At 35.9% G+C, this 26,239-nt stretch overlaps 3 protein-coding genes across 3 annotated transcripts; all 3 read right to left on the bottom strand.

Annotated features, from left to right (window-relative positions):
* Positions 1-12,373: 12,373 nt before the first annotated feature.
* Positions 12,374-12,916, bottom strand: LOC143597590 (uncharacterized). The gene has a single exon (XM_077076061.1). It carries the CDS (start codon positions 12,914-12,916, stop codon positions 12,374-12,376), a length of 543 nt encoding a protein of 180 aa, XP_076932176.1.
* A 6,492-nt stretch (positions 12,917-19,408) lies between these two features.
* On the bottom strand, positions 19,409-21,098 carry LOC143597593 (uncharacterized). Its single transcript, XM_077076062.1, has 2 exons — positions 19,703-21,098; positions 19,409-19,466 (listed from the first exon to the last, which is right to left on the bottom strand). The coding sequence occupies exons 1-2, from the start codon at positions 20,844-20,846 to the stop codon at positions 19,429-19,431; spliced, it is 1,182 nt and encodes a 393-aa protein (XP_076932177.1). The 5' UTR covers positions 20,847-21,098; the 3' UTR covers positions 19,409-19,428.
* Positions 21,099-22,005: 907 nt separating this feature from the next.
* On the bottom strand, positions 22,006-22,536 carry LOC143597589 (uncharacterized). The gene has a single exon (XM_077076060.1). It carries the CDS (start codon positions 22,534-22,536, stop codon positions 22,006-22,008), a length of 531 nt encoding a protein of 176 aa, XP_076932175.1.
* Positions 22,537-26,239: the final 3,703 nt, after the last annotated feature.

The raw sequence follows: 26,239 nt of genomic DNA, 5'->3' as shown, positions 1-26,239 counted from the left end.
GAGAAGTCATTCTGAGGAAAAACAAACAGCACCTAAGTGGAACATGAGCATAAAGGGCCTAATGTGCCAAAAGGGTAAAAAATAAAAATGCCAAATGGAATTGTTCAAATACCCTTGAAGGGCCATGAGCATAGAGTGTATCCTCCTTCAGTTTCTTATGTTGCATCGATGTGGGACATAGCATAGTGGATCATAGATAGACCCCTATCTCTGTGACGAGACTAATCGATTATGTTTTACCGGCGTTTGCCATCGTTTCTTCCATTCACCCTATACAACCAAGAAGTGTTACACTAGTGTTAATCTTGCATCTTCAATTGATATGCTGGTGAATAGAAGAAATTAAACAAAGGTACCTTGGCTCATTTCTTCCATTCACCAAAAACCGAACATATCTTCGCTTGAATTGTTTAAAATCAAGCTGATTTCAAACGAACTTTTTCTTATTTTTTTCAAGCAAGGTGCGAATTTTAAAAAGGTGCTACTTATCACCTTCCCCACTTATCATAACATTTTACTAAATATTTTTATTCAAATTTGATTTAAGCATAATATCAATAACTTATAATATTACTTAAAATGTGAATGATTTTCCTCTACTGTCAACAACTTAAGTCTTAAACTTCCCATGTTTTCTTCATTTGTGTTCTTCAAGAAGGCAAAGAACAACCATTGACCAACTCACATGTTCCACCTTTTTTCCCACCAAAAAAAGACTTTAGTCACTTATGGCCCCTCAAATTTAATTACTTTTATTTTCTGCCCCCACATTTTCTGTAAAGCTATGTGTAGTGGAAGGCTATAAAATTAGGCGTTTTGTGTCATATGACGCAAAGTCAGCGAATGGTGAGTTTGTTTTTGGGGAGTAATGGTGTTGTAAACCCCATATATATATTCATACACACACACACATATATATATAGGATCAGGATCAGGATCATTAGAGAACTATTTTGAAATTGAGAACCATTTTGGACCATAAAAAAACAAAAAATAAAAAAATCATAATATAAAAAAAACACAAAAATGATAAAAGTAAAAAAAAACCAAAATTCTTATTTTAACATCCCGGTTTCATAAAAAAACCTCGGTTTAGCCAAATTATATACACATATGTATAATATATACATATATGTACATTTACTTGATTTTTTACACATGTGTATAATTTAAGATAAATGACACTGTACATATGTGTATATTAGGTAACTAAAAATTAAATAAAATTATACATATGTGTATAATACGATGTTTTTTTAAAATTTTTTTTTTACTTTTTTAATGAAACCGGAATGAAATATAAGAATTTTGGTCATTTTACTTTTTTTAAAATTTTTGTTATTTTTTGTTTTATGATTTTTTTTGAATATTTTTTTCAAAGGTGTTGTTAGTGGTTCAAAATGGTTCTCAAAGTTCTCAATTTGTAAAGGGTTCTCTTAGGATCCTTACCATATATATATAAATATATATATATATATCACACAGATATATATAATAATATATACATACACACACAACACAGGCGAGAAATACCTGCCCCCCCCCCCACCCATAATCCGCCCCAAAAATCGCCTAGGCGGCGGTGTTCGCACCCTAATTTTCCACTTGTCGCCCATTACATATGGTGTAAGAAAACTTAATTAATAATTACGCTTGTGAAGCAAAAAAGGTATGAGCAAAACACCTACAATTACGGGGACACGGCTTTTTGACAACCAATAATTAAGAGTGATAAATCTCAACTTGATTAAACAAATAACACAATGGGTACACCGTACATGGTTACCATATTTGGTTTGATTGCTTTTTGTAATTAAGAGTGTATTTTTTTAAATATCTTTTAACGATCGACGACTCTAGAATGCTTCATGGACATGTTTCATTCTCTTTTCTAAAAGTCATTTGGTATTAACTTTATGTAATAAAATCATAAGCCATGTGATAACAACGATTTCAACATGAACAAAACATACATCTTATTTACGTGTGGGCATGTACTATAACTTTTGACACTTGAAAGGAGAGGAAGAGATCTATTTTCATATCTTTGTGTCTCGCTAGTTTGTTATATGTACAAACAATATATTTTTTATAAACAATATATTTTTTATAAACAATATATTTTTTATAAACAATAAAGTAAAGTTGTTCTATGATTACTAATTAAGAATACATGGAAAGAAATATATAAAATGCATAGTATAGCAAAAAGATCCTCTCCGTTAAATCAGTTAAGTCTCAAAGTTGGAAATCAGTTAAATATATTTTTTATATATTTTTTATATAAAAAATATTTAATATATATATTTTTTATATATTAAATATAAAAAATATTTAATATATTTTTATATATTTTTTATATATTTTTTATATATAAATCAGTTAAATCAGTTAAATATATTTTTTATATATTTAATATTATCTAAGTGTTATCAAAATATCTTTTATTACATGTAAGGGTGAGCCTTGAGCGTAGACGATTAAAAGGTGAGAAAACGAGATAAACAAAGCGCATGATATAAGCATACCATTTTTTGGGGGTTTTAAACATGTTATAGGCCAGCTTATGCCTAATTTAGGTCGGTTCAAGGTCAATTTTTTGACATGTTAACCAATTTTGCCTAGAAGTTCAAGAATTTTATTGGAAATTTCAAGATTTTGATAAAATCTACTAATATCTTGCTAAATGCCACTAGATCACCTGGATGAAAGACTAGACGCTAATTATCTTGTGAGGCGCTTTTTCCATGTCTAGCCTTGCCTAAGAGACTAGACATGTACATGACTGAAGGGCTTTTAAAATGATAGTTTTTAATAGCGGCGGATGTACCTTATCATCGAGAATATTCTGGGATACCTCTCAACTTTTTTGGCAAAGTACAATTTTTTTTCCGGTTTTATTTTAGGTATTCAGATACCCTTAGCAAATATTAGGACACTATAGGCCAAAATTTAAAAAATTTTAATACACTTGAATAAATATTTCTAAATTCGCCACATTAAGTTTTCATTTTCTTAGTTTTTTTTATTGGACTTGTAGTAAATGTAAGTAGGAAGGTGCCTAATATAGAAAAGCAAAAGTTTCATTAAATTGTAAATATTAGTTGGTTTACATGGTGTAATTTCATGTTATAAAGTTCGGTGTTTTGTTGGTTGGTGTCTAGCTTCTTGCTAGTGTTTTTTTAATGAAATTTGCCGTTAAAAAATATCTATATGCGGGTGAAGATACGTATCAAACTAAACCTAAGAATCAATAATGTTTGGGAAAAGAAAACAAAAGGCGAAGGTGCATAAATTAAGATCCAACAAACGTAAACGTATATATGTTGATTATATAGAACACACTCGAACACATATTGGAAAGTACACCACTTTGTAAAGTTTGTTTATAATATCAAAAAGAAATGCACATTTGTTTGGTATTGACTAAGCCCATACCTAGAAATTTAACTAATCTAATTAAGGCAATATTAAAATTTGTTTATCTTAACTTTTCTTTTTAAGAAGTAATTAAGTCAAGATTATATATAACTCTTTTTTTTTTTTGAACAGCCAAGATTATAACTCATAAGTCATTGAAATATATAGTAGGTCCAATTTTTGTTACACGGTATAGTTTAAATTGCTTAAAAAGCAATAAAGCTTATAAACTTTCATTATAAAAGTGAACATTAACTCTATACACATTCATCAGGTAGATCATGTTGGGTTTCTATGGAAATTACAAACTTAGTTAACCATTTAACTAGTCACATTAAAGGCGGAAGCGTGATATAAATAAACTAAACATATGTATCCATGTGTTTATATATGTATATCTTACAAGTTTATATAAGATATGTTCATGAACAACCTAGTTCATTCATGTCTTAAGATTACCAATAATCTATTTATTAGAAACCCGAAGCAAGGATCAAATGATACGGAAAAGCTAAACTATCAAAGCTATAAACACTTACATTCTTAACCCTTTAAGATTGTAGTTGATGTTGAAGAAGATGATGATGTTGATGCTAGACTTTCAAAAGGAAAATCCTCAAACGGAATGTACCCCGAGCCTCCAACACACACCGAGCTATGTTAGGAAGCTTGAACACGAAAAACCGAGACCCGAACCTCCTTTTTTTTCTTGGCCGTAAGTAAGTAGCAAGAAAGAAAGAAAGAGACTTCTCTATCTTTTTGTTACTTGAAAGTTTATATGATGATTATCTTTTTCATCATTCAATCCATCCATCCATGATGTTAGGTATTAGGTCAAGTAAACAATACTCAATCTATACCAAATACATGACAAGATTTGACCAATACATTGGGGTGTGGGGCCCACCCAAAACCGGCCCCAAATATATTTATTTATTTATTTATTTATTTTTTATTTATTTTATACTATATAAAATATATAAACACCCCATCTTTTATAAACCATTTTATAAAAGAACACATAGTTAAATAATCATTCCAATAATAATTATTTGAATAAATAAATTAACCAATTAATTTATTTAACACTTTCAAGTAAATATTCAGAAACCCGATTTTCTGAATGTGTCGTGTTCTGTATTTGTCTTATAGATCTTATCTCAACAAATACATAATTGGTGTGTGTCTAACTCGTTATTGGGTATGACCCGACTTGGATCAAACACGGCTAGCCACATTAACCTAATTATGTGTCTCGGGCATACGGTATTCCAACAATCTCCCACTTGCACGTGACTCATAAGAAGTTAATGCTAATGGTGAATACCGCCTAACAACAGGTCACCACCCCTAGTGTGTTTGACTAAGTGCCATTCAATAACATCATCCCCTTCAAGTCCATACTTGATATGATATAGGTAAGTCTTATCACTACATCCCTTTGTTACTAGATGTCCTGTCAAATCGAAGAGACACAGAGTAATCATTCTCTCAATGATTTAACTTAACAGGCCTTAGACATCTAAACTCTCAACACATAAGAGGAACAAATCCCATCTTGACTGCATACATCCTCGTTGACATCTCATATGATATCTGAGCTCTTTCTTACACGTCATCGTGTTACCGAAATAACAAAGAAAAGAGTCAAGTTATCAGACTTGATGAAAAACCAGATCCAATATGCGTCTCAGGTCAAAGGACACAATGATACTCGCCTTTACTCAAGGATTACTTATGATCAGTTGCACTAACTCCATGCAGTGATCCTTGAGAGCGGATCATGTCCAATATTTGTATCCCACAAATATCTATGAACCTTGGTGGCAAACCTATGCCCTATATTCATCACATGAATATTAACCAATCCGGGTTCATAATAGTCTTACCTTCATACTTGTTCCCACAAGCATGATCGACTACGGACGTTTAGAACAACATAAGTCATTCATGGATTAAACATGCAAATATAGAACATAACTCATTGAATAATTAAAACATAATTAATTTTCATGAGACACCCATTACATTCGTTCTTATACAAACACTAAACACAGATTAAATCCACTCACTAGAATACCGAAGTCCTAATGCACAAACATGACCCTCATGCTTTGGCCTATCGAGGAGCTTCGTGAGTGGGTCCGCAATATTTTGATCGGTATGAACTTTATGAATACATATCTTTTTCTTTTCAACTTCATCCCTTATGTAGTTGAATCTGCGCTCAATGTGCCTCGTTTTCTGATGAGCACGAGGCTCCTTGATCTGTGCAATAGCACCCTCATTGTCACAGAATATCTCTAGGGGCTCCTGAATGGTAGAGATAATCCCTAGATCCATGATGAACTTTTTCATCCATGCAGCTTCTTGGGCTGCCATTGAAGCGGCGATGTACTCAGATTCTGTAGTGGATAACGCGACAACATCCTGCTTCGAACTCTTCCAAGAGACAGCGCCTCCATTCAAGATGAAGACATATCCCGATTGTGATCGAGAATCATCTCGGTCAGTTTGGAAACTCGCATCCACGTAACCCTTTACGACGAGTTCCTCCTCACCAGACCCATATATTAAAAACATATCCTTAGTCCTTCTAAGGTATTTTAATATATTCTTGACAGCCATCCAATGACTGTCACCTGGGTTGTGCTGGTATCTACTCGTTATGCTTAAAGCATACGAGACGTCCGGTCTAGTGCACATCATTGCATACATAATAGATCCTATTGCCGAAGCATAAGGAACATGCTTCATCCTATCCTGCTCTTCCTTAGAGCTAGGACTTTGGGATGAGCTTAACACGGTTCCTCTAGGAATAGGTACCAAACCTTTCTTAGAGTTTTCCATCCTGAACCTTTTTAGGATTTTATCAATGTATGCACTTTGATTAAGTCCGATCAATTTCCTTTGTCTATCCCTATAGACCTTTATTCCCAAGATATATGTCGCTTCTCCAAGATCCTTAATTGAGAAACGACTACTTAACCACGTTTTAACGCTTTCCATACTTGGTATATCATTTCCAAATAAAAGTATATCATCGACATACAAAATAAGGAACATGATTATACTCCCACTAGCCCATTTATACACACACGCCTCATCACCGTTTTGGACGAAACCAAACGCTTTGATTTCTTCATTAAAACGATGATTCCACATCCGTGATGCTTGTTTCAACCCGTAGATTGATTTCTTTAACTTACATACTTTATCAGGATTAGATGGATCGACAAAACCTTCAGGCTGAACCATATGGACATCTTCCTCAAGATATCCATTTAGAAAAGCGGTCTTGACATCCATTTGCCATATCTCATAATCAAAATGAGCTGCAATGGCAAATAATATCCTGATCGACTTAAGCATCGCGACCGGCGAGAAGGTTTCATCATAATCAATCCCTTGAGTTTGCGTGAAACCTTTTGCGACAAGTCGGGCTTTGTAAGTATCTAAATTTCCATGCATATCGGTCTTCTTCTTGAAGACCCACTTACATCCAACCAGTTTGGAGTTAAGTGGACGATCAACCAATTCCCAAACTTGGTTATCCTGCATGGATTGCATCTCGGCGCTCATGGCTTCAAGCCACTTGTCACAATCAGGTTGTGACATAGCATCTTTGTAGGAGATCGGTTCATCCGAATCGACCAAGTAGCAATCATCCACAAGAAATCCATATTTCTTGGGAGGTCGACTAATCCTATTAGATCTGCGAGCAACGTGTGTATGATCAACCATTTGATCATCTTCAACATCCTCGTGTTGAACGCTAGTATCAACCAACTGTGTATCATCCAGTGATTCTTGAACCTCTTCAAGTTCCACTCTTTTTTCACTAGGTCCTTCCATAAGGAACCTAGTTTCTAAGAAGTATCCTTTGCGTGAAATAAACACTTTTTGTTCACTAGGATCATAGAATATATATCCTATATCATCCTTTGGGTATCCTATGAAGATACACCTGATGGATCGAGCCTCAAGCTTATTTGGGGTGTCACGTTTAACATAAACTATGCATCCCCATACCCTTAAATATGAAAAGGATGGAACCTTTCCATGCCACACTTCATAGGGTATTCGATCCACCTTTTTGGTCGGGGCCATATTCAAAATACGAGCCGCTGTGAGTAGCGCATATCCCCAAAATGATGGCGGTAGTGAGCTTCGTGCCATCATTGATCGAACCATGTCCAACAGTGTTCTATTCCTCCTTTCGGATACTCCGTTATGTTGAGGAGTTCCAGGAGGAGTGAGCTGTGAAATAATCCCACAATCTCTAAGATGACTTTGAAAAGCATCACTTAGGTATTCGCCTCCTCTATCGGAGCGGAGTACCTTGATTGTTCGGTCGAGCTGATTTTGTACTTCATTTTGAAATTCCTTGAACATTTCAAAGGCTTCATGTTTGTGTTTCATTAGATACACATACCCATATCGACTAAAATCGTCGGTAAAGGTAATGAAGTACCTTTCACTATTCCTACTAGTTGGCTTGAAAGGTCCGCATACATCCGTATGTATGATACCCAACAAGTCCTTAGCCCTTTCATTTGTACCTTTGAAAGGCTCTTTGGTCATCTTGCCTTGAATACAAGATTCACACTCATCAAACGAACCTAACTCGTTTGTTTTCAAAAGACCATTCTTTTGGAGAGTATTTATACGATTCTTGTTTATGTGTCCAAGGCGACAATGCCAAATGTAGGAATCACTCAAACCCTTTTTGAGTCTTTTAGTAGAAGTTTGATATAATGAGCTATTTGAGGTATTATCATGAACCAATTCATAAATACCGTTGTTTGGTACAGCTTTAAAATAAAAGATACCATTAGATGATACATGCATTTCTGATCTTACAAATTTAAAGTCAAAGTTACATTGTCTAAGAAGGTGCACAGAAATAATGTTCCTAGTCAAACTAGGAGCATACAAAACATTTTTCAAAACAACTTCCAAACCACTTGGAAGCGATAAAGTGAAGTCTCCTCTAGCGACCACGTGCACCCTTGCACCGTTGCCCATGAAAAGATTCACTTCGCCCTTCTTTAAGTCTTCATTCCTTTTGAACCCCTGCAACCAATTGCAAATATGAGTTCCACATCCGGTATCCAATACCCATGTGTTAGAAGAAATAAGATTTAGCTCAACATTAATCATAAAGACATTACCCGAGGTATGCGCCGCATTCCTCTTGTCTCTTAGCTCTTTTAGGTAGACCGGGCAATTGCGTTTCCAATGTCCGGTCTCCCCACAACCAAAACAAGGATCATCCTTATGACCCTTCGGTTCCACAACCTTTTGTTTCTTTGCCATAACCGGTGATTTGCCCTTACCCTTAAGATGCATAGGAGGACCCTTTCTTTTTGCTACCTTAGCCTTAGAATTGGGTTGAGATCGATTCTTGGATCTACCCTCATTGATCGCAAACATGGGTAAAACCCTTTTACCCATGCTCGCCTCGGCTGTTTTAAGCATTGAGTGAAGTTCTCCAATGTTTTTGTCCCACCCGTTCATGTTATAATTTAACACGAAAGTGTCGAACCTTTTCGACAAAGAGTTAAGGATCAAATCCGTTGCTAACTCTTTTGAGATGGGACAATTGAGCTTGGCGAGGCGATCAATGTAACTTTTCATCTTAAGTACATAAGTTGAAACTGGTTGATTATCATCCATTCTACATGCATGCAAGGCTCGAACCGTTTCGAACCTTTCAACCCTCGATTGCTTAAGGAACATTTCCTTAAGTTGAGTAATCATGTCGTACGCATTATGGTTTTCGAAATCCTTTTGGATTTCGGGAACCATAGTCGCCAACATGAGGCATGATACTTGAATGGAATCTTCCGTGTGTTTGACCCAATTCATGTATTCGACCTCAGTTCCCTCTTCCGGTTCTTCGGGGATAGGTGTTTCCAAAACATGATATAATTTTTCTTGTTTTAGAACAATCCTTAAATTTCGGAACCAATCCGAAAAGTTATTGTGGTTAAGACGGTCTTTAGCGAGAATAGATCGGAGAGATACGTTTTGGACGTTAGGGATTATGTTGTCGTCGACGTGTGCGGCCATCTGCAGAATTTTAATTAAGTTCATTTTAGTGTTTTAGACTTTTAATTATAAATACCCTTTTATATATACCAAATATAATTAATAATTAAAATCTAGAATCCAACAATAAACCCGACTCCGGTTAGGTGACCTTTTTCCCATTGTCGGTTTATCAAGGTAGTTATTCATAACAATTGCAAACCATTTTGCAACTTCTAGAGTTTATGGGACCGGTTCGAAATCATATTTCGTGTCGGCATGTTTATCCCATCAACACCTATTAGACCCATGCTTGGGTGACCCTCTTCACATGGTTCTAATTTAAGTCGTCCTACTTGTATCAACTTGTAATATTAACATACAAACGGTTAGGTGACCTTTTTCCCATTTATATGCCAATATTATCTCAACATATTAATTTACTCTACGCGGTTAGGTGACCTTTTTCCCACTAAGAGCTTACTAATATGTTAAGCGTTATACAAAAGGATGGTGTTTAACTCGTTATCCTTAATTTAAAAGGGATTTTTAGTTTTAATAATTCTAGTTGTAAAACTTTAAATCATGTTCTAACATGCATTTAGTAACATGATATTTTGAAACCATTTTCAAAATTCTAATATATAATAAAACCATTTTATTATGGGCGTGAGACGGCTAGTTAATAAGTCCATTTTATTAAACTACGTGTCACGTAATTACCGATAATTATTAGAACCCGTTTTATGCTTTGTTAATTAATTCTATGTGACGAAGTTGATATCCTAATATCTAACAACCACATAATCAAACAATCAATTAACAAGCATACACAATTATACTAGACACGAGCCACTAAGTTAGACCACACTTGTTAGCCGAAACAAGTGTGTGTCTTAGGTCCACTCCTAAGGGACACATGACACATGGATGTTGTAGCTCCCACTCGATCCCGCATCCAAATGCTTCGAGCATCTTCTTCAACCCCGTTGTGATCCATTGGGCTTGAACTTGGGCCTTAGCTTCCATAAGCTTTCATTTGGCCCAAACTTCCAATTTTGCAATCTTCTTTAATTTTACAAAACAAATGTCCTAATACATTTTTCTATAAAATAAAGATATTACAAATAACCTATTTATTACATACCCATATGAATAAATAATTACAAAATTACAAAATTGCCCCTAATTAATTATTACAAACCGAAACTTGAATAATTAACTACAATCACAACATCAACCACAAACAAACATCCATTTTGGTCTACGGCTCGGTCTAGTTTTAACAAACATAACCCGTTATGTTTTAGGAACCCGTTCCAAAACCCCTTGACCTTATCGGGCCTAGCCCAACCCAATTTGGGCTTGACCCAATAACTTGATTATGGGCTTCGGCCCACATGTCCAAAACACATGGGCTTCGGCCCAATGAAAAGTCTAATGGGCTTCGGCCCATTTATCCAAAATGGGCTTCGGCCCATATAGTTTTTTGCCTTTTTTTCCGGTTAGCCCAATAACCATTTTCAAGTGGGCTCCGGCCCAATTTCACCCGAATTGGGCTTCGGCCCATTTACTCGGTTTTTATTTTTATTTATTTTTTTTTTTTGAACAAAGCCCAAAACAATAACAAGATTAAATACAAAAAAAATAATGCATGTTAATTTTTGTATAAAATCTTTCAAGGGGAAAAATATAAAACCGAGAACCCGAAGCTTAGTTTCCCGTATCCCGGCTCTTGATGCCATTTTGTTGGGTTTCTATGGAAATTACAAACTTAGTTAACCATTTAACTAGTCACATTAAAGGCGGAAGCGTGATATAAATAAACTAAACATATGTATCCATGTGTTTATATATGTATATCTTACAAGTTTATATAAGATATGTTCATGAACAACCTAGTTCATTCATGTCTTAAGATTACCAATAATCTATTTATTAGAAACCCGAAGCAAGGATCAAATGATACGGAAAAGCTAAACTATCAAAGCTATAAACACTTACATTCTTAACCCTTTAAGATTGTAGTTGATGTTGAAGAAGATGATGATGTTGATGCTAGACTTTCAAAAGGAAAATCCTCAAACGGAATGTACCCCGAGCCTCCAACACACACCGAGCTATGTTAGGAAGCTTGAACACGAAAAACCGAGACCCGAACCTCCTTTTTTTTCTTGGCCGTAAGTAAGTAGCAAGAAAGAAAGAAAGAGACTTCTCTATCTTTTTGTTACTTGAAAGTTTATATGATGATTATCTTTTTCATCATTCAATCCATCCATCCATGATGTTAGGTATTAGGTCAAGTAAACAATACTCAATCTATACCAAATACATGACAAGATTTGACCAATACATTGGGGTGTGGGGCCCACCCAAAACCGGCCCCAAATATATTTATTTATTTATTTATTTTTTTTTTATTATTTATTTTATACTATATAAAATATATAAACACCCCATCTTTTATAAACCATTTTATAAAAGAACACATAGTTAAATAATCATTCCAATAATAATTATTTGAATAAATAAATTAACCAATTAATTTATTTAACACTTTCAAGTAAATATTCAGAAACCCGATTTTCTGAATGTGTCGTGTTCTGTATTTGTCTTATAGATCTTATCTCAACAAATACATAATTGGTGTGTGTCTAACTCGTTATTGGGTATGACCCGACTTGGATCAAACACGGCTAGCCACATTAACCTAATTATGTGTCTCGGGCATACGGTATTCCAACAGATCAATGTTGAAAACTAGTTACATCATCGGTGGCCTAGTGGTAACTGGTAAGGCACTTGTATAGCATCCAAGTCATAGGTTCAAATATGCCATAGGTAAACATCTTGACTGACCGTCGTCATTCATAAAAAAACTGTAAACTTCAACACGTTCCATCAGTATTTTTGATATTTCTTAAGAAGTTGAACGAAACGACGTAGCATGATTATTATTTTGTCGTCGCAAGTCATTGTAAAACCGGCTTATAAACTTCTCCGCCGCCTCATCAACATGGTTGTCTTCATCCACACTATTCAAAGGAAAAGGAGAGTCGGTTACCTTTAGTTGCCTAACCATCGGACTCCTCCCAAACCCTGGCAGCGTAGGAGAAGCCGTCTCACTGTGACTCATCTCTATGGCTTTCAACATTGCCGCATTGACAGCCATCATGTCAAGATCTTCATTGTTTTCAATATTCTTAGAATGACGTTTCTTGTGGAATGAAAATAAAGAGAAGTGGTGGTTATTAGTTGAAGGGCTATTACTGCAACTGAACTCGTATTCACCTGATGGTGGGGACAAGTTCTGTACGGATTTACTAGCGATCTTGTGACGCTTCATCATCTTGTTGAGATCCAACAATAACTTACTCTTGGATATGTTTTTGCGAAGCATAAAGTACAAGACTCGTACCAATCTCCATACTTTCTTTGGTAAAACTTGAACATTTTGTTCCATTTTTGTATGTAGGTATGTTTTGTCTTTGATGAGAAAGAGATATAGAGATGTGAATATGTTTGAAATATTATGTGAGAGTTGTTTGAACAAATGGGAGGTGTGAAGGTGCCTATTTATAGGGCAATATTAAAGAGTACGTGAGTCATACAATATCCTTTGGTGTAAGTTAACTCGATTTGCTAGCTGTTGGCAACCAATTAGTAACATGCATGTTTATAAAGTGACTTAATTAAAGTCTAATTAAATATTAAACTAGTTAAGGCCATGTGTAACTCGTTACCATCTTGGGTTTTTGCTTGGATGGCCTCTTTTTCCCCACTTTTTCTCAAAAAGAAAACCATGCTTTTGTTTGATATTTGGTTTTCCTAACGGTGAACAAAGTGATCACAGAATTAACTATATATATGAACGTCACCAATATACGCATATTTTGTGTGTGGGTTTAAATAACAACTCGTTAAAAATCTTCAATAATTATAAAGATGATGAAGGATCAATTGATGTTCATTCGTTATAAACCTTAGAAAAATAAATTGAAATATTGAATAATGTTTTATAGAAAGAATTATATCGTAAAAGAAAGAAAGAAATTAAAAAGTGAGTAATTAACAATTAAAGATATATTTAATGAATATAATTCAATAGCAACTTGGTGAATCAGTCTCTTTGAAATTTGATTATAACTTATAAGCCTACCTTTAATGGGCTCTCGGAAATCAAATCGTCCTTAGTTGTCCTTACCATTAAAGAGTAGATGTTCATACAAACTCTTAGGTGAGGTGCCCTTGTATATAACAACGTTTGCCTCGTTTCATATAGCGAGGCGGGCCCAAAGTAAAAAAAAATAAAAGTTTTATTTAAATATTATGTGTAATAGGTAGACGATTAGTGGAAATTAAAGTGGGTAAGAATATTTACATAGTTAGAGATGAAATTGAGGATTTTTAAGAACTTCTAAGGATATTATGTGATAGATAATGAGGTGGTTATAGACGCCTAAGACGGGCATAGCATTAGACAGAGTCTAATATATGGAATGGAAATATATAACATATAAATGCTTTGAGTACTGCTATTACATTATAAATTCACATATATTTAAACCTATTGGATCTATCCGCGCGATGCAATCCATAGTCTTACCACATCATGCAACGTACTTGATTATCTCCATTTTGAATTAGTCTATCACCCGTGTTCTAAATGTCTTGAGTATCGATTTGCCCTAAACAAGTTAAACGTCTTCTCATCTTTTCATCACTCGTGTTGTTCAACAAGGCAAGAAACGTTGACCAACTTTCTTCTTCCACTTTTGCCCTCATTGTTAATCAATTTTCTTTTCCGGCCAACATTTTCTTTAAGAAGGCTAAATTATGCTTGTGGAGCAAAAAGTTAAAGCAAAACACCTAAAATTACGTGGACACAACTTACAAGTTATAACCTTTAGACTTATAAAGATTTAAGCATGAATAAAATATGCATGTTTTTTATGTGTGGGCATAGAGTATAACCTTTGAGACTTAATTAAAAGGAAAGGTAGAGATCTACTTTCATACTTTTCTTTGTCACTAGATTGTTATATGTACACAATATTAATGTAATGACTGGTAAAAGATACGCACTTTCGTTAAAAGGCGTGTGTTCATTGTCTAAAATTGATTTCATCGTCACGAACAAGCATGTGAGCGCATATGTAATATTTGTTTTAAGATGACTTCGTCCACAATTTTGCATTTTTTTTTAAAACGACGATACACACTCTCTAACTTAGGTCACCTAAACTTCTCCGTAACACCAGTATATAATTTTTCTTTCTTCCTATATTTAACACCGACGACAAAAGTTCATGAATCCATTAATTAAACATAAAATATAAAGTGTTTCGCAAAAGCAAACACTAGTTCATAAATTGAACACTATAATATTAAACCTAAAACAGATGCACTCACAAAGCAAAACATATTTTTGCTAATTAAACACATATTGAAGACAGCTCTTTATTAAAGTTCGGTTATAATAATATGAAGAAACAAAGTATATTTAATTTGTTATTGGGCATACATGGAAAGTACTACATATAAATATTCTTACAAAGGAGATGTCGTACCATCGGTACACCAAGCTAGGAAAACCAACATAGAAGTATTAACTAATTATTAGAACCATTATTTACAAACAATAGTCATATATAGTTTATGTATATACAAAACATGTACATTAAATAAGGACCACCTAAACCTACACACTGCCTAGATGCCGAAGCATTCGTCGATGGTCAAAATAACGATTAGGTTGTTGTATCGTAGTGTTAGGACCACACTCGAACACCATCCTACTCATCAGTACGTGAATCACCATGCCCAACGAAGTTGCTACTTCTACCATGTCCAAAACCGATAATTAATGTTCATCACTATAAATAAAAAGAACTAAAAATTAAACATATGTTAAACGTGATTAGTCTTGACATGGTTAGAAAAAAGTTAACTAAGAACTATTCTATAAATACATAATACTACGAACAACCAGCTTAGAACCAACAAAACACATTCACTTAAAACCCCTTGGTTCAGATAGTTATTATTATTATTATTATTTTTTTAGTATTAACCCTTTAATTTATATATAACACAAACCGAGCTACATCTGGATAATGGGTGAGCGAGCAACAAGCTGCGCCGCTATCCCCTTTTAAAATATAGCTAACTAAATTATTTAGATATGAAAATGATATCTTTAAACATTGAAGATTAAAAGATCAAGAAATCAAGTTAAATTACATCTTACTAGGATACGAATCGCATAGGTATAACAAGATGAAGTACTCCAGAAAATAGCCATCTGTGTCCGGATATGACATCCTTTTTTTAATCGACTTGTATATATATATATATATAAGTTTGGGTGAGTTGTTCCATTGCGAAGAAACCTTTGTGCTTCCGGTGGTCATGCACTTCTTTAAGATGTGGAACCTGAGAGTTTTTCTCTTATAAAGAGGGCTAAGGCCTTGTTTGTTTTTTCCTCTTTTCTCTGAATAGAGGAAAACGTCTGATTCGGTCAGACGTAATCAGACGTGGGGCTGTTTGTTTTTTTCTGGCATTAAGAGGTTCAGCGTCTTAATAGCATCTGAACCAGTAAAAGCTTTTAGTGGGTCTGAATACCTCTTAACCCAAAAAAAACATACGTTTGTCTCCGGCCTCCATTAACTTCTAAGCCGGAGACTAGGATCCATCTCCGACGACTAGAGGTTCGTCTCTAGCCTCCACCTCTTAATGATTAAGATTTCAGACATTTGAACCACCTCTTAACATTCAGATGTGGTATTCAGATTCTGACTTAAATCTCTAAAAAAACAAACGGGGCCTAAGTGTTTCGTAAGAGGGGGGGGGGGGGGGGGGTTGCCGATGTCTTAATAGAAAACGGTTGATTGTCCAATCTACTAGTCTTTTTCTAACTTTGTGATAGAATTATTATTGAATGCTTGTTTAATTTCATTAATCTCAGCCCCTTTAATAGGCAAACGTATACAAAGAGAAACATATTTTGAGATAAGATTATCTCATTAATTATACAAATATAATCTATATACAATTGTAATCTATTACGCCCCCGCAGTCGAAGCGGGAGGCTCTCGGATGTTGAGACTGGATCTGAAATCTTCAAATAAAATTTTCGGTAGCCCTTTGGTGAAAATGTCCACGATCTGATATCGCGTAGGGACATGTAGAATCCGAACCTTCCCTCGTTGCACTTGTTCCCGCACAAAGTGAATGTCGAGCTCGATGTGTTTTGCTCTTTGATGTTGTACGGGGTTACCAGATAAGTAAATTGCATTGATGTTGTCGCAATAGACCAAAGAGGCTGAAGATAACGGTCGTTGAAGTTCAAGCAATAGATTTCGTAGCCAACAAATTTCAGCAACCACGTTGGCGACGCCCCGGTACTCGGCCTCGGCACTCGAACGTGACACAGTTGTCTAACGTTTTGACGACCACGAGAGAAGATTGTCGCCAATGTAGACGCAAAACCCGGATGTAGATCTACGAGTATCCGGACATCCCGCCCAATCGGCGTCCGTGTATGCCCGAAGCTGCTGATTACCTGAATTGCCGAGGGTGAGGCCGAGATGTTGAGTGCCTCGTAAGTAACGGAGAATGCGGAGCAGAGTGTTCCAGTGGGAGAGATGAGGTGTGTGCATATGCATGCAGACCTGCTGAACCGCATACGAGATGTCGGGGCGAGTAAATGTTAAGTACTGTAGAGCTCCGACAAGACTTCTGTATAACGTTGGATCTGTAAACGGTGTACCGGCTTCGGAGCTTAGTTTAGATTTAGTCTCGACTGGCGTAGGAACGGATTTGCAAGAAGACATGCCTGCTCTTGTAAGAATGTCGGTGACATAATTACTTTGAGATAGAAACATTCGGTTGTCGTTTCTTTTTACCGATATCCCTAAGAAGAAACTAAGGGGGCCGAGGTCCTTCATGGCAAACTCCGAAGCAAGCTTGTCCATGAGGTTCTGACGAAGTGTATCAGATGATGTGGTGAGGATAATATCGTCAACATAAATTAATAAATATGCCATGTTGCTGCCGTGTTTGAAGACGAATAAAGAGTTGTCACAACGAATTTGACGAAATCTCAAAGTGGTAACAAAATCCGTGAACCGTTGGTACCAGCCCTGGGTGCTTGTTTGAGTCTGTATAAAGATTTATGTCGGCATATGTGGTCTGGATAATCCCGATGTCTGAACCCCATAGGTTGATACATGTATACAGTTTCATTCAGATGACCATGTAAAAAGGCATTCGTCACATCTAACTGATGAACCGGCCAAGATTGTGTTAAAGCCAAAGATAACACGGTGCGTATTGTTGCCGGTTTAACCACCAGACTGAACGTTTCCCCACAATCAACTCTCAGTTGTTGGTTTCGACCATCACAAACCAACCTTGCTTTATACCGTTCCAGAGTACCGTCAGATTTAAATTTATGGCGAAAAAGCCACATACTTCGTATAACATTCATTCCTGGTTGATGGGGGATCAATTCCCACGTCCCATTTTTAATAAGGGCATCAAATTCAATTTTCATTGCTTGGCGCCATTCTGGTGTGGACAAGGCAATCGATGGGGTACGGGGTATGGGAGCGATTGATGCTGAGTTTAGATTAAAGGTGTGTTTGGGTTTGGTAATTCCGTCCATTAAGCGGGTACGGATAGTACGGGTATTTGTATTTTGTCTAGTGTGGGCCGGATCGGATGTATTTATGTGAGTTGGTGGATTGGCTGAAGAGTTAATAGGTGGGATTTGGTGGGTCGTAGGTGGGGCATTCGGAGTGGGAGGAAAGACAGGCCGTGGGTGGGGTTTGTCTTTGGGTCGGCGAGAATAGACAAAGGGTAGTGAGCTGGGATTGTGGGTAGAAGGTGTAGTGGGTTGTGGTGTTGGGGATGTAGGTAATGGTGGGTTTTGGGCCGTCTTATGTGTGGGTTGTGTGGGATTAGAGATGTTAGGCCAAAAATAATGGTGAATACCTTCTGTCAAGAAACGGTAATCTTGTAGTTTCGGTTTGTTTATGGTTTTGAAAGGGAATGAGGATTCGTCGAACCGAACTTGCTGACAAATAATAATTTTGTGATTTTTAAGGTCAAGACATTTATATCCACGGTGTTGATTTGGATAGCCAAGGAAAACACACGGCATGGAACGATGTTCCAATTTGTGAATTGTTGTGTGTGGGAGTAAAGAATAGCACAAACAACCGAACACACGTAAGTGGTCATATGTAGGTGAATGGTTGTAAAGAAGATGTGTCGGGGTTTTAAATTTGAGAGTTTTGCTGGGTAAAATGTTGAGGAGGTAAGTTGCCACTTCCAAAGCATGGTGCCAGAAAGTGTTGGGTAGGTTGGCTTGGGCTAGGAGAGTGCGAACGATGTTGTTAATGGAGCGAATTGTGCGTTCCGCTTTTCCATTTTAGGAGGATGTGTGGGGACACGAGAAGCGAACTTGCATTCCGGTTTGGTGACAAAAGGTTTGGAAGTAGTTATTTGAATATTCCCTTCCGTTGTCACATTGAAACTGTTTGATTTTTCGTTCAAACTGAGTTTCGATGAAAGTGTAAAATTGTTTAAAAACTGAAAATACTTGAGATTTATGTGAAAGAGGGTATGTCCATAAAAAATTCGTGTGGTCATCGATAAATAGAATATAATATCGGTGACCACCCGTGCTAACAATAGGCGATGAAATATAATAGATCAAAAGGCATACAAGTGAAGTTATTAGAATCAATAAACGGTAGTCTAATACTTTTGCCAAAAATACAAGGTTCACAAACTTGAGAATGAAATCTATTACAATTAATAAAATTTGACTTATTTAAAGACTTTAATAAATCTGGAGGCGGGTGGCCCAGGCGTTGATGCCACACGTCTTGGGATAAAGCAGCAAAAGTGGATGGTGAGCGAATCTTGGATAAGGTCTCGGGCGTGAGCGGATATAGGTCCCCGGTGCTATTGCTGCGGAGGATACATGCCTTGGTCTTGAGATCCTTCACAAGAAAACCAAAATGGTCAAATTTGATTGAAATTTGGTTGTCGGTTGTTAGGCGGCAGACGGAAAGTAAGTATTTGATAATGTTCGGTGCCACAAGCACGTTATTTAATTTTAGGGGTGGGTAGGGTGGTTTAAGTGTTTGGTTGCCTTGTCCGGTCACTGAAATGATATTACCGTCGCCAACAATTATATTACGTGAGATGCCGGTATTAAAAAGGGAGTAGAAATTACCTGGACGGTTGGTCATGTGGTTAGTTGCACCAGTATCCATATACCATGGTTGCTCGAGAGGATAGAGTGACATTGTTTGAAAAGCCTGGTCAATGTCGGTGGGAACATACCCCATCGGGTAAGCTTGTGCGGGTCTTGGTCCTAAGATGCCTTGAGCCGGCTGCGTCGGTGTTTTAGCAGCCATTGGGTACGGGCATGGTGGCATAGCCGGCCACTGTTGCCAAGCTTGTTGCGAAGCACCCGGTTGAAACGCGAGCAAAGGATCCCATGGAGTGTATTGTTGATATGTTGTTCCCCCTCTGTCCCGTCCGTAATTGTTGCGTCCCCGACCACGACCGCGCCCACGGTTTCGTCCCCGACCCCGATCAGCAGAGTAAGTCCGGTCAGTAGAGTAATCGGACCGGGAATTGGGTGGGTTGTCTGCTGTTGTATCGGGTTTGGCCAAGGCCTGTAGGGCGGTACCTGCAGTTTGCGTGGCATGAAGAGCACGAGCTGCAATCTCGGTTTCTTCTTGACAAAGCTGCGAGCGGGTACCATTAAAGTCTGGTAGAGGGTTGGTGGAGCGGATGACGGTGGCTATGGTGCGATATTGATCCGTGAAACCACCAAGAACTTGAAGAACCAATTGAGTCTGTGAGAGTGGAACATCCACGTTTGAAAGCTGATTAGCCAAAATCTTCACTTCTTGACAATACGATGCCATGTCTTCGAACGATTCCAGGCGCGTATTGTTGGGTTTCAACTGAAGGTGCAAAGCCCGAGCACTTTTGTTATCCTGGAACAAATTCTCCAACGCGGTCCAGGCGTCATAGGCAGTAGTATTTTTCTTCATGATGGTTTGAATAAGATCAATGGATATGGTACCGTATATCCATTGTAAGACAATAGCATCGATACGGTTCCAATCTTCTTCGGTTTGGGGCTGGACCGCTGATGCCTTGTCTTTGTCGGATGAAGTCGAGGCCGATGTGGAGGAAGATAATGCAACCCGTGGCTGAAGGTGGTGTGCTACTTGGTAAGCGGTACAATGAATTCGGAAAAGCTCTGACCACGTAACGTATTGAGCGCTAGCGTTGTCGAGGGTTATCGGAATAAAAGTCCGTATATTTGTGACAGTGATGGCTGGGTGGATCTGTGTTGCCATCGTTAGTCACCGAGAGGAGGAGAAGAAGACCGATGCAGGAAGAAACAGGCCAGCAAGGGGAGGGGAGAGGTGAGCGGAAGAGGATGGTGGCTGTAGGGTTAGGATCTAAAGGATGATACCATGATAGAATTATTATTGAATGCTTGGTTAATTTCATTAATCTCAGCCCCTTTAATAGGCAAACGTATACAAAGAGATAAACATATTTTGAGATAAGATTATCTCATTAATTATACAAATATAATCTATATACAATTGTAATCTATTACTTTGTTTTTTTTTCTGCTTCTCAATTGTTACATTAGTAAGATCTATATAAGTAACAACCCTTTTTAATAGCTCATCTCTTCTTTCTCTCCAAAGTTTCTCTTCTTTGCATGACCTTTATTGTTTACTACCATTACACTCATTAATTAATCATGTGATAATAGAAACCATTTATTACACGTTTTTTCGTGTGAGAACAAATAACGATTGATTTCGATCTTTAACACTTGAAAACGGTTCTAGTAAGATTTGTATTATAAATACCTTACTTTTTGTAAAGATATATGGTGTCATTTTAGCCCGAGTTACAGTTTGGGGATTTATTGTGTGGATGAATCTACCGTTAAGGAGCTTTACTACGATCATGTCCTTGATGTCTCCTCGAACACGTATTGGAAACACCTTTTTTTAAAGTTTGTTTATAATATCAAAAGAAATACATATTTGTTTGGTATTGGCTAAGGCTATACCTACAAATTCATATCTTGAATTTATTTAACTAATCTAATTAAGGCAATACTAAATTGTTGATGTTAACTCTTCTTTTCTAGAAGTAAGTCAAGATCATATAACACATAAGATGGTGAGATATATATTACCTTATTGTATTAGGTGTACAGTTACTTTATGTGAAGAAAAATAAAGTTGTTAAACTTGTTTAAATTGCCTTGAAACATTTAACCTTTTATTATAAAACTGAACATTAATTCTTTACACAATAATCAGGCCGATCAACGTCGAAAACCACATACATCAACAGTGGCCTAGTGGCAAGGCACTTGCGTGGTAAGGGTCACTAGTTCAAACATTTTCTCGGTAAACATTTTGAATGACCATCGTCATAAAAAAAACTGTGAACCCCAACACTTTACATCAATATTTTTGATATTTCTTAAGAAGATGAACTAAACGTCACATTATTATTATTCTGTCGTCGCAAATCATTGTAAAACCAGCTTATGAATTTCTCTGCCGCCTCATCCACATGGCTGTCTTCATCCACGCTACTTAAAGGAAAAGGAGAGTCAGTAACCCTTAGTTGCCTAACCACAGGACTCCTCCCGAACCCTGGCAACACAGGAGACGTTGTCTCACTATGTATCATCTCCATGGCTTTCAACACGGCCACATTGACGGCCATCATGTCAATATCGTCCGAATGGTGTTTCTTGTGGAAAGAAAATAAAGAGAAGTGATGATTATTAGTTGAAGGGCTGTTGGTGCAACTGAACTCGTATTCACCTGATGGTGGGGACAAGTTCTGTACGGATTTACCAGCGGTCTCGTGACGCTTCATCATCTTGTTGAGATCCAACAATAACTTACTCTTGGATATGTTTTTGCGAAGCATAAAGTACAAGACACGTACCAGCCTCCATACTTTCTTTGCTAAAACTGGAACATTTTGTAACTTTTGTTCCATTTTTGTATGTAGGTATGTTTTGTCTTTGATGAGAGATATAGATATATGTGAATAATATTTGTGATATATAAAGTGAGATTTGTTTGTGCAAATGGCAGGTATGAAGAGGCATATTTATAGGGCAAGAATTAAAGTGAGTCATGCAAAATATTTGATGTAAGTTAACTTGATTTGCTAGCTGTTTGCAACCAATAATTAACATGTTTATAAAGTGAATATGGCCTAATTAAGTATTAATCTATAAAAAAGCAATGTGTAGTTGTGTACCTTGTTACCATATTGGGTTTTATTGGATGATCCTTTTACACTTTATTAAAAGAAAATTAGTCTATACACTGTTTGCTTTTCGGTATAACAAAACCGTGAACAAAATGACCAGAACTATATAAACACGAATGTATACGTATATTTTATGTGTGGGTTTCAAATTTTAAAACAAACAGATGGTGAAGATGTTGGTAATTAACCGAGTCGGGGCTAGGGTTAAGGGGCTTTAAACCTTTAGTGTTATTTACTAAGAAAACTTGTTGACTAAGTTGTGTTAGCGATATATATACATCAACCAAGTTAGGATTATGTATTAGGAAAGTTATTGTAATCATATTTTTTGAGTTATATTTTTCTGGTTATAATAAAAGACGGATTACTTTGTAATGTGTGTTCTTCGTTAGTGATCGTTTATCAATCTTGAGAAGAGTTTATTTTAATATTTATTTATTATAAACCTTACTAAGATTAAACGATGTTTCAAGACTAGAATAATATTGTTACAAAAGAAATGAAAGTACTAGCAAAAGTGAGTAGTCAACAATTGAAAAACTATTATAAAGAGTATAAAACAAAAACCAAAAGGAAAAAAGAAAAAAAAAGTACCAACAGCAGCATAAATTATATAAGCCACTTGAGAACTAACTCGGTCTTTTCAAAGTTTGGATATAATATTTAATGTATAAATGTTTGAAGTATTGGGTATGTATAGTTGATAGTGCTTCATATCTTTTTTTATTTTTTATTCTTATATCTTTTATTTCTAAAGGGATCGGAAGCCCAACAAACGTTTTCTTTTCCTTTTTAACATATAAATTTTGTACATTATGAATATTGAACCTGTGACCTTCGATTTCACACGAAACGTTTTACTATAATTTTAAAACATGAATTACAAGGAAAAAGAAATGTAAAGTAAAAAACTCTTAGGACATTCTCCTATATGGCCATTAATATTCCCACACTACTACTATTATCATTGATTCATTGGCACCCTTATTTATAAAATCTCAGCAAATTCAAAACAAACAAGCGTTAATAACATGACAACTATAATAATGAGCTAATAACATCTTGTGGATCCAATAAATTACTTCCAAATCATCATTATAGCCCAAGATTATCTTTAGACAACTTTAAGCTTAGCCCAATAGCCCCATTTACTTTTTCCTATATTTTAATAAGCCCACAAATCCACCACTATGTGGCCCAAATCAGCATATCACATTATCACCTTTTATTTGTATAGGGCCTCATCATATTCAATCTAGTCCAACACTCATTTCTTTAATTAAAAACATACTTTTCTTCATATCATATCTAATGCCTAAATTTTACAAAATAGATAAAAACAATGACAATTTTATTTAGGGAAAACTCTCAAAATAAGCGTTTATGAAAACGTTTTTCAGGTTTTAGGTGTCATTTGCAATAAATTCTTAAAATATGTATCATAAACTAGTCGTGATGAGTAGTTTATGATTACACACGAGTAGTTTGTAGAACCAGTGAAAACTTGCCATGTGCCCTTAAACTAACCGTAACGAACATGTTCACTAATCATTTACTCGTCACGACTAAATAAGTTTCATGCCTCGTAATCAACGCCCACGAGTAATTTATAAGTCCTTTAGTCGTGACGACTAAGTTACCTGGTTTACATTCCCTACACGAGTAGTTTATTAGTGGTTAACTCGCTGCGACTAGTTTAACCTTACAATCTACTCGTTGCGACTAAAGAACTTATGGATTACTCGTAGGCGTTGATTACGAAGCATAAACCTTATCTAGTCGTGATGAGTAAATGGTTAGTAAATCTGCTCGTTATGGTTATTTTAAATACACGTGTCAAGTTTTAATTGGTTATACAAACTACTCGTCACGACTAGATTATAATACCTATTTTAGGAATTTATTGCAAATGACACCTAAAACCTGAAAAGCGTTTTCATAAACGCTTATTTTGGGAATTTTCCCTTTTCTTTATCATCTTAAAATTGATTAGAATGTTAAATTAGCATTGTGTGCCCTACTTAATAAGCTAAAATTAAGAGTATTCAAATTCGTTTATATGTTTCCAACAAAATATTATTTTATTCTTTTAGCATATCAACTCTCAAGCTATGAGAAGGGAGATCACATCAGTGTCAATGGCGGAACCAATATTTCTTTCAAGGATAGCAATCAGAAGCTTAACCAAGATTTGAGAAGGGGGGGGGGATCGGGATTTTTAGGTATAGATAACACTAAAATAAAATTTATGAAAGGCAACTGCCTCCATTATTTTATTTGTATACGCGTACATTACCTGTTACTCTTAAGTGTAGCGGGACAGCTTAAATGTTAAACGATGGATTTTGACAATAATAGTTATCACATGATTAAATGTTGTATATTTAGATTATATTTAGCCATTAACAACTAGCAGTCCATAGATATTTTTGAGTCACGAGCAGATTTCATTTATTCATGCATGGACCACATAAACTTTAGTTGGGCATGCTTCATGCACGTACTACAACTACTGCATGGATAAACCCTAACCATCTGCATAAATGGTTAAAGCCATGGTTGTCGGTTGTCGGTTCGATCGATTTTTTGGTTTTATATATACCTTTAATCTCTTTGTTCCATGATCTCTGTGACTCACGTGAAACCAAAGTTGTAAAGGCTTCTTTTAGTTTGGATTAATATGGAGGTTAAGGTTTGTATGGTTTGAATATTATAACACGTGAACTCTCCCACAACTTGCATCGTATGCTTCTATGTTTCTATGTTATTATTGTATATTTTTTATTTCATTTGTGTTTATATATGTTGACTGTTGTTCATCCTACATCTGTTTATAATATATATGTGTAAACAACTAAACTCAATGGATTAAATATAGGTTGTGTAACTATTTATTTATGTGGTTAACTTGTTGTATATGTTGTGTAACTATATATTATTGTGTGTGTTTACTTAGTAAATATCATGCGTAGTTATTTAACTTCATACATGTGTAATCAAGTCACGGAAGAAAGTATGCATCTCCTGTCTCCCATGCGCCTGTGTATGCTTCGCATGTTAATGACACGATCATTCAAAATCAATAATATACACGATAAAAACTACGAAAACCATACAATGCACTAATAGTCTATATAAGTATGAGCAAATAATCGAATTAATCGAAAGTTCTGTTAATTAAGCAATAGCCGATTAGTTAACAAAAACTTGTGGGTTGGTTATTTTTGTGGTGTTAAGCAATAACCGATTAATTAATCAAAGTAGTGAGAAAGAGAAAGTGGGACGGTTACGTAACCATTTTATGCATTACATTTAAAATTCCTTGCAATAACACGAATTATATATATGTGTGTATGTGTAAAATGACTAAAAGATATTATTTTTGTAAATGTAAAATATATAAAATTGAAGTAGTAATGAGTTT

Source organism: Bidens hawaiensis, unplaced genomic scaffold, assembly GCF_021521415.1.
Source record: "Bidens hawaiensis isolate Kalapana, Puna unplaced genomic scaffold, B.hawaiensis_p1.1 tig00048632_1, whole genome shotgun sequence".
Lineage (NCBI taxonomy): Eukaryota > Viridiplantae > Streptophyta > Magnoliopsida > Asterales > Asteraceae > Bidens > Bidens hawaiensis.
Note: the sequence above shows the minus strand (reverse complement) of the source record. Positions and strands in the feature narration are given on the sequence as shown.